The sequence below is a fragment of the Sminthopsis crassicaudata genome, chromosome 1 (genome assembly GCF_048593235.1).
Source record: "Sminthopsis crassicaudata isolate SCR6 chromosome 1, ASM4859323v1, whole genome shotgun sequence".
Lineage (NCBI taxonomy): Eukaryota > Metazoa > Chordata > Mammalia > Dasyuromorphia > Dasyuridae > Sminthopsis > Sminthopsis crassicaudata.
The window spans coordinates 513,911,333-513,921,412 of NC_133617.1; the positions used below are offsets into that span (position 1 = coordinate 513,911,333).

The window sequence follows — 10,080 nt, forward strand, 5'->3', positions numbered from 1 at the left end:
CTAATTTTTGTATCCTTTTTCTTTTTGATGCTGTATTTCTCATGCACTAACCTATGTTATATTAATTTGTCAATTAATTTGATATGCCCTCCCCCCATTAGCATTGTAAGTTCATTTAGGGAAAGGTCTTTGTCTTTTTCTCATCTTTGGATAGAATGCTGAGTCTGGAATCAGGAAGGCCTGAGTTCAAATCCAGCCTCAGACACTTATTAGCTATGTGAACCTGAGCAAGTCACTTAAACTCTTCCATATCGCAGAAGAAAATGGCAAATTACTCCTTTGTCAAGAAAACCTTATGGACAGTATGGTCCAAAGGATCACAAGAATTGGGCACAAATAAACGACTGAACAACTTCTTTTGTGGAATACAATGAATTGTACATAGTAGACAGTTAATAAATGTTTGTTAAATTGAATGGAAAATTGAATTATTGAGCATGTCATATATAAATGCACTATATGCTAGGCTATGCAGATCCAAATATATTGAATCTAGTCTCTGTTCATAGGAATGACATAAAATAATCTGTTTTCTATATCTAGGCAAAGTTTGAAAATACTGACCAGCAGAAGCATGAAATAAATAAGTTTCCCCCATACAAAAGAGGATTTTTCTGCCATTAATAAGTGCATTTACAAAAAATAATATTTTAAAGTGGCCTTCATTGTATTCCCTTGTATATTAGATAGTATATATATATAGTATCTATATTGTATATAGTCAGTTCCTATCTCTGAATTTTTGTCTTCCTAGAATTACTGCTTATCTTCTAAAGTAATAATAATTACTATGAATAATATTGTACTTTAATGGCTTGCTAAGTACGTTATATGTATTATCACATTTTATCCTCAAAGAAACCTTGAGAGGTAGGTGCTTTTCCCCTCCTTGATTATGAGTAATATTTTATTTCTTTTTATAAAAGTAATAACAAGAAATAAGCTATGGACAATCATTTGGCTCTACCATGTTAAGAGAACTGTGGCAGGTTTATATGGCAAAATTCTTACAAGATGAACAGATATGCATGTATTAAAGCTTCAACACAGAGATGAGAGCACAAATTTATTGGGTTATTGGAATACTAATATTCAATAGAAATATTAGATCTTTTATTTATTTATATTCATTTATATTTTATTTATGTTATTTTTATATTTTATTTATATCTTATTTTATTCTGAACTTAAGAAATAAAACAATCATTTCCCTAACATAGTAGAATAAAAAAACTGCAAATCTGTAATAACTTGCTATTTATTCCTTTTAAATATATTTCAAAGTTATTTCTTTCCTGCCCTCCCTCTAGCCCTAAAGATGCCTACTCTTAGACACAAATGCATGTAAGTTCATTCTATACATAGTTCTATTTATAAGTTCTTTCTTTGAACGCAGATAGTACCTTCCTTCACATGTGCTTTGTAGTTAATTTGGGTATTTATAATAGTTAAAAATTACTTAGTTGCTCAAAGATATTCTTAAAACAACATTGCTATTATTGTATACAATGTTCCCTTGTTCTGTTCATTTCGTTCCTTATTATTTTATGCGTCTTATTACCTGTGTTTTTCTAAGATCATTGAACTGTCACATACCACAACTTGTTTATCCATTCCTCAACTGACTAGTATCCTCTCCATTTCCAGTTCTTTGTTATCACAAAGAGATCTGCTATAATTAATTTAGAAAAATAGGTTCCAATTTTCCCTAATTATCTTTGGAAAAAATTGTCAGAGTATGGCTAGGTCAAAGGGTATAAAAATTTTACGACTCTTTGGGCATAATTTTAGATTAATCTCCAAAAAGGTTGAAAAAATTCACAATTCCACTAAAAATAAATTAGTGTTCTATTTTTTTCTATTTTCTTGCCAACATTGGTTGCTTTCCCCTTCAATCATTCTAGACAATCTGACAGGTTTAAAATAATATCTCATTTGTTGCTATTGGTTTTAATTTTCATTTATTTAATCAATAATGATTTAAAGCAATTTTTCATAGGCCTAAATTACTTTGTTTTTTCATTAGAAAATTGTTTGTTCATATCTTTTGACCATGTGTCAATTGAGGAGGTAGGTGCTAGTATTATTTCCATTTTACGGATGAATAGATTGAGGCCTCTGTTAAGTGACTTGCTCAGGGTTAGGGTTAAGTGTCTGAGGCAGGATTTGAACTCAGAACTTCCTGACACACTATGCATTGCATTCCCTGAGTTGAGAATTTGTCTTAAAAAATTAAGCTATTTTAGAAATTCATAGTATTCCACAGAATCATATGGCAAAGATACCTCCTTGAATTTAATGTGAGTCTCAGATTTTTTTTTTTTTTATTTTAACAGATCTGAAGTTCATGGAGTTAATTGTTTCTGATGATTGGGCTCTAATCTTGTCTTAAACCTTCTTTCAGATTTCTCAAAGTATTACCAAAGTAAATCAATGCTGAGTCATGAATAAGTTGAGCTGTTCCATCTATTAAGCACTTAGAAAAGTAGAATTATTGTTCATTTACACAAAAAGACCTATGTGTATACACAACCCTAGGATGTAAAATATATTTAGATCTTGGAAAGAATTCATGCACATATTTTTTTCATTTTATAGGCATAAAGAAATGAAGCAGAAGGTTTTCTTCCAAAGATAATAACATTTCAGTTAGTATGCTTTTAAAGACAAATATTTTAGCTTGATTTTTTTAAACTTTAAATATTCAATATTTGAGAATTTTTCTTCTTCTTTCCCCTTCTTTCCCCAATATTGGCTTTAGGTCCTTGTGTACATAAGAGAAAAAAAAAGAGCATCATCTGATATATTTGATATCAGTCCCCATCAGAAGCAGGATTCTGGACCTCACAGTTTGCTGGGTTGGACTTTTACCATCTTTTGCTCTCAGGCTCTTTTGTATTTTTAACTTTAGTGTTCAATATTCAGAGACCTCCTCTCTGTGTGTGTGGTCCTCAACTGTTCATGATGAGATGAGGTACATCTTGCATTTTGGTCACTATTTTTGCCAACAACTAAGCTGAAGTATTGGCAACCAATAGGTGCCCAGAACAGGTGTAATTTCTGATTACTTTAGAAAGGAAGTAGTTGAAAACTTGTCAATATTGTGGGCACACGCTGACTTTGAAGGATACCTAGACCCATGCTGAGTTAAAGTTGCTTATTTTGAAAACAGGCAATGGTGTTTATCAAAGCCTGCTCCATGCAGAGGCCCACAATGGAATGTTAGATGTGTGCTAAGGATAAGAGGCTAGTTTTTTCAAGAGCCTTTAAGAGATCAGCACAAAATATCCAAAGGTACTATCAGAAGTTAAATGCAAGAGTAAAAGCAGGATGAGTTTGTATCTCTAGGCTAGCAACAAAAATACATATTATGGTTAAATACGAACACATTATGGGTATGCTTTGGAATGTAATAGATGATGGGTTCGTTTTATAAATGACTCATTGTGTCATCAATTCATTGAAAAATTTTATTTTGACAAAATACTTTTCCAGAACAATAGCATCTACATTTCCACATGCAGCACATATCCCAGAACTGAGGGAAGGAGGGGTGAGGGTGGGGGGTGGGAGTGATCTTTCCTTCTTAGCCCTTCATACCTCTCAGGAACATGCATATTCCCCAAGGTTTGGAGATAACCCTCCAAAATATTAGCTGAAAGCTTCCTCAGAAAGCAAATCTTTCCCACATCCTTCCCTGCAGTTCCTCTTTAAGAGATGTCAGCATGGCTGAAAGAATGAAGTGGCTCCACATTGTTTGTCTGAACTCTTATGTGCTTAACATTTCCATAACAAAAGTGCCACTCGACTTCTTCCCAACTAATGCAACTCGAGGGCTCTTGTCCCCCTTTAATAAAACATTGTTGAAATCATTTATTTAGAGCCCCTGGTTACTAGTGGGAGAATGACCATCTTTGTGCCAAAATATAGTGTATACAGTTCACTATTTTGTAGTAGATCATTCTGCTAGTTAAGAAATTGATTAAATAGATGCCCCAGAAAGTGTTTATGCTAATGGTGAATTACTTAAGTCACTCAGAGAGTCAAACACAAACCTTTTCAACTGTCCACCACAGGCAAATATCTCAAGTAAAATACAGTAACTTTCAAAACCCCTCCTCAGTTGGACAAAGGAGAAAACCAGATGCAGGAAAAAGGCACTTTCTGACTATGAGTTATTTAGCTCATGGGCATCTCCCAGTTGCACTTGGGTTAGATGAAGTTAGATTGGAATGGATTCTTTTAAGTGCCTTATCTTTCTTGTGAAAGGATGAAAATAAAGAATGATTTTTCCCTCTCCTTTACATGTATTGGAAACAAACTCATGAAGATAAACTGGAGAACCCGAAGTAGAAATTGATATGGATATTCCCAATATTGTATCACACACAGTTCCTAGTGTCCTTTGCAATTTCCCTGAAGTATTTATCCTTTAAGCATATGCACAATAAAACTGAAAAAATTCACTTGGGTGAGTCCTCTGGTGATTGCCAGTGATACTACTTCTTACCTGCCTTTATAGGTTTATCTTCTGTTAGTATGAGCTACTACAGTTTGTTTTAAAATGTTTTCCTACACAGAGTGGAAGACCCCACTCCATACATACTAAGTGGTTTAAAAGGCCATGGACAAGCTCAAGGATGTGCCAGTTGTTAATGTATGAATTCGTTTGACTAGCCCTATGTTTCCACCTTACATATGTGCACTGCCTGTGTACATTGCTACATATTGTTAAAAATAAACAGAGACCTTATGTTATGTCCATTGTGATTATATACAAAAGCTTTGCTGTGTTCTTGGGTGATCAGTGAAGCTTGAATCTCCTTCTATTTACTGTATGGTCACTGTCAGTTCAATGAACTGCCTCCTTGTTCTCCACCATTGTCCCACACTCCCTTAAACATTTGTCACTGAGGTGCCTCCAAAGACAAATAAACTGTCACTGAGAATTCAAACCTGGTAAGTGGGAAAATTAAAAAAAAAAAAAAAAAAGGCAACAAGAACACATGCTTTTACATGAAATTTAAAAAGGAGTTCCTTTTCACTCTGGAAGATCTCCTCAGTTGGGAGTGAGGGCGTTTTCAAATCATGCTTTCATTCATTCTACATTGATTGTGCACCTACTATATCAAGGCACTCTAGAAAAAATCCTTATTGGATTCCTAGGGGTAAAGCGTTGGTCTTTTCTTCCTCTAATGATAATCCATAGCACTTTCATTTAAGGCTGCCAAGTGTCCACAATTCCAACTGGCTCCCTAGAGAGTTGAAGATATTGCATATGTCAACATCTATAAAATTCTTCCTGATTTGGAGAAGCTGGAAATATGCTGTCCATTCACTTAAAAACAATAATTAAATAGCCTTTGCCTTTGATATTGCCATAAATTTGTAGACCCATCTCCCAGCTAAGTAGTAAGGTAGGTATTAGGTTCCTCTATATAATAATTTAAATTAAAACAAACTACTGATCAATGTTCACTTTCTCCAGGGAAGGAAGCATAAAGACTCGTGTCCTCCCTCCCCACTGGTGCTCTCTGTTGATTTATTCCAGGCAGATGCTTTTGACAGGAGCCGGTAAAATCAAGTCTTCAGTTTATTGTAGTAGTTAATTATCAGCCCTTTTCTAGTGCTAATGCCTTTTACTCCTTCCTGGGGAAAAACTGAGCCTTTTACTGGGACAAAGACAACTTTTTAGTTAAAAAATGTGTTAAAATAGACTGCATAGATAGAATCAAGACACATTTAAATATATTTAAGAGTATGCTCAAAAGGATTGCAAACTCAGCGTTTTGTAAAGAGGGCTGATTCCATTTACAAGTGTCTTCAACCACCCTTTGTCCCTTCTTCCTAAAGAAACAACATTTTCAGCTTTGTTTTAACAATATGTTTACTCAACCATTCAGGTGACTTTAGATCACAGCCGCACATTATACTCATAAATGGTTATTTGATAGTACAACTATCCTGAACCTTCTGATAATATATGAATATTAAACCCAGGTTTTAGGTTCATTGAAAAGATCCTTGAAAATAAACAAGAAGGATGAGGGAGAATTAAAAGAAAACTAATCCTCAGAAATGAGAGTGGGTGGGGTTGAAGGGAGATAGAAATTGGTGGGAGGGAGGGGAGAGAGAGATACAGATTTGTTAATTACTTTAGGCAGCTGAGAAATCTGGTTAAGTTTTCTCTACACATGTTAATATCAAATAAAGAGACAAGAGATCTAGCTAATCTGTCGACCCCTCAGACAAAGTTTATTTGTGGTGGCTTTTAAACTTCTGATTTGCCTTCCAATCATAGCATTTAAAATGAAAAGCTTTAAATAAACACAAGGAATAGAAGATAAATAAACTTTTTTTCCCCCTGCAAGTGCCTTGCTTGGCTAGGTTCAGACTCAAATCCCCAGAGAACTGAGCTCTCTCTTTTGTGTTAATGTTTAAAAGATTTTTCCAATGCCGGAGTTTATTCCTACTGCAAACATTTCTATTTACAAGGTCAAGTGTATCAGCACTCGACACAGCTTAAGAGTGTAATTATTTATCTAAGGACGTCTGAGTGTAGATCAGTAGCCCTGGCAGAAAACCAGCCTTCAGCTCATTGCTAAACAACTCTTCACAACAATATTACAAGTTCTGCTAATTGTTCCACACCTCTTGCTGTTTACTTTTGCCTATTTTTTTTTTTTTTTTTTGCTAGAATTGCTAACTTTATCTCAAAATCCTGGGATTTGGGGACCCATTTATAGGCCGAGATGTTATTGACATGGTTTATTGTATAAGAATGTCTAGTAGCATGGAGGGTACCACTTTACTGGGTGAAAAGAAAGCCAGAGGGAAGGGGGAGGGGAAAGAATGAGGGCTCCTGATAATCTCAGTATGTACAAGAGAAAAGATATAAGAACTGTGTCATTAAATCATAAAAACAAGTTAAGTTATTCCAGGTTAAGTATTCTTACTGCCTTATCTGCAGAAGTCTAATTGTTTATCAAAGTATCCATGGTAAGGGTAAAACTTCTATTTATGGAATTGTTAGTCTTGGTGTGTACTTTTAACTTTGGTGATGCATTTTCTCCCCTGTTGGCTTTAATATGAGGGAACTCTGAAAAAACAACTTCACTACATTCATTATTTAAAACTCTTTACTGATGTACACACTTAACAAACCAGTACACAAAGCCGTAGTTACATAGGACTTCTTATGCCTTCTAGAAAAGACAATGTTTAAGGCAGTCTGGAAATGTATTTATATAAATCAACAACATCGTCCATAAATTCTCTTAAAAATAAGAAAGTTAACGTCAAATCTATAAAATACACTGTACATTTGCTGTCCTAGAGCATACTTCACATGGATTATTGTATTTTGCATCCTTTAAAACAAATGAAATCTGTACATTTCTTTAAAAAAGAGTAGCATGAACGTAAATTTTAAACTTTAATTTCTTTTTTTTTAAAAATAAATTATTTTTGAAGCATACATTTTATAAAAATTCTATATACAAGGTACAGCGACTGGTAACAAATCCCAGTTTTAAATACATTTTATATAAGATTTACCAGAGTTTAGCACCCTGATAGGAGTAGAGGCAATATAATTTCTCAAGGTACACAAAAGTTCTTGGTGTAAAAAGAACAGAACAGAACAAAACAAAACAAAAACGCAAACATAACCACTAAACACCACAAAGTGTCTTTCGGAGATGGCAGTGCACCGCTCTTTTAAAACAAAAGTTGCATTGTTTAGTATCATTAATAACTTCCTACATCGGCATTTGAGTTTGAATACTGGGTGATGGAAACGGAAAGTCAAATGTGATCGGAAACTTTTTTTTTTTTCTTTTTTAAATAGGAATGAAATCAGCTAAGTACTTTACTCACCATCACACAGTTTAGATTTTCCCCCCTCCCCAGGGAGTGAAATGGCAATAAAGACCCGATCCCTGCTTCTTTAGTCACTAAGAACATTCTAGGCATTGACGCTGAGAAGAAATGAATGAATGAATGAGACTTTGATTCAAGTAGCTGACTCTTTACAAGATTCTAATCGGTCAAACCATAAGACTATTTGCACGTTACCTTAGAGAAGACTTTGCAAATAAACCTACAGCAGCATTTCAAGCTTATCTCTTTCAAATCTCTCTGTTAGCTACCAACCGTCCCAGAACTGGAGGGGATACAACTGGGAAGAAAGCGCGCACCAGAACCCCTCATAGTCTCTTTTCCTCCAGGACTGCTACTCTATGTCCCTCTCCCGCTCCCTTACTGCCTCAACTCTCCTGCAAAACCGGGGTTCCAGCCTACCGAGGGCTCTGGACTATGTATAATGGAGCTGGAATGGGGGTGGGGTGGAGGGAGAAAAAGCACGCCACAGTCCCGGAGACTGGCTCTCGCCACTTTTCTGAAGGACTGTGACATTGGGGTGGCTATTGTGGGGAGACAGAGAGGCCGGGACGCAGTGGGTTAGTTTGGAAAGGAAGAGAAAGAGTTCGGAGAAGTAGGAAGCAAAGTATCCCCCACCTCTCCTAACGCGGTTTTAAGTCCCAAGTTCTGTTATGATTGGGTGGGATCTAAGTGCGCTGGGGCTGCGGGAAGGTGACGGGGAAGGGAGGGAAGGAGAAAGAGAAGGGCGGGCGGGAGAGCGGACTCGAGGGGCTGGCCGCGGGATCCAAGCACATGGGGGAGCCGAGGCGGGGAGAAAAGGCTACCACGGCGGCCGGAGGAGCAGCAGCAGCAGCAACATGGAGACCAGCAGAGTCCAGGCGCCCCCGGGGGCAGAGCGGGAGCCGCCGTCTCCGTAGGGCAGCTCCCCGCGCCCTGCTCCCGCTGCAGAAGCTGCTGCAGCAGCGCCGCCGCCCGGGCGATGGGGGTGTGGGACCCCGTCCTCCTCGTACTGCGAGTCCCCGGCCGTGCCGAGCCCCCCGCCGCCCCGCTGCCCCGGCTGCTCGTCATCGTAGTCCTCGTCGTAGTAGTCGTCCAGGCCCCCGTCGGAGCCGCTGCTGCCGGGGCTGTTCCCCAGCTCGGCCCCGAAACAGAGCCGGGCCATGTTCTCCTTCACCGACTCGCAGATGGGCCGCTCCAGGCCGTCACAAACGCAGTCGTTCAGCAGCGCAGCCTTGGGCACGGCCAGCATGTCCTCGATCACGGCGCGGCACTCGTCCGTGCAGCGCAGCCCGTTAAAGAGCTTCCCGCAGTAGGTCAGGTAGCGGTTCAGGGCCAGGTTACAGCGGCTGTCCCGGTCGCAGCGCCGGCGGGCCTCGGTGCAGCCCATCACGCCGCCCCCGGCGCCCCCCCCGCCCGCGCCCCCCGGGCCTCCGCCGGCGCCCCCGCCCCCAGTGCTGGTCCGGGGCAAGCACGGCTCGATCGCGCGTTTGGTGGATTTGCAGTTCTCGTCCTGCGCGCAGTCACAGTCCTCCAGCGCCGGGCCCCTCCTGGTGTGGTTGAGCTGAATGAGGGCCGAGATGCAGTGGCTCGGGCACCGCCAGCGGGAGGAGAAGGAGGCGGAAGAAGCGGGGAAAGAAGCTGCGGCCGCGGCTGCCCCTTCCTCGCCCCCCTGCTGCTGCTGCTGCAGGACCGGCGCGCACGCCTCGGCGTACTGGTTGTACGCGTAGCTGCACTCGGGCTCCCCTTGACACTGCAGCAGCGCCTGCCAGCAGATGAGCCTACGGCCGTGCACCAGCACAGAGCCCCGCGGAGGGGAGCCCAGGAGCAGCAGCGCCATCAGGCACAGCCAAGTGCCGGGCACTGTCCACCACCGGCCGCCGCCGCCCCAGCAGCCCAGCAAGCCTGCCACCATCGCGGGCAGCAGGAGGAGGAGCGGCAGCCGCCGCCGCCGCCGCTGCAGCAGCGGCAGCAGCAGCCGCCGGACAAGAGGGGAAACGGGGGGAGGAGGGCCACAAGGAGGAGGCACCGGAGGTGGAGTTTGTGCAAAAGTTTGCTAAACTCCTGCCAACTTTTTGCATGAGGGTTTTCATAAATCCATTCGCGCGGCTAGATCTTCCAGTCTCGGAGAAGATGATTGGGGTGCTTGGTTCGAAGGTACTCTCTGGTTGGAAAAATAAACAAACAAACAAAAAACCCACC

At 40.3% G+C, this 10,080-nt stretch overlaps 1 protein-coding gene across 1 annotated transcript; it reads right to left on the bottom strand.

Annotated features, from left to right (window-relative positions):
• Positions 1-7,121: 7,121 nt before the first annotated feature.
• GAS1 (growth arrest specific 1) lies at positions 7,122-9,793 on the bottom strand. Its single transcript, XM_074281664.1, has one exon. The coding sequence runs from the start codon at positions 9,791-9,793 to the stop codon at positions 8,702-8,704; it is 1,092 nt and encodes a 363-aa protein (XP_074137765.1). The 3' UTR covers positions 7,122-8,701.
• Positions 9,794-10,080: the final 287 nt, after the last annotated feature.

Bases quoted from the DNA above. Each gene is read 5' to 3' on its own strand.
- GAS1 (XM_074281664.1), bottom strand. From the start codon at position 9,793: ATGGTGGCAGGCTTGCTGGGCTGCTGGGGCGGCGGCGGCCGGTGGTGG.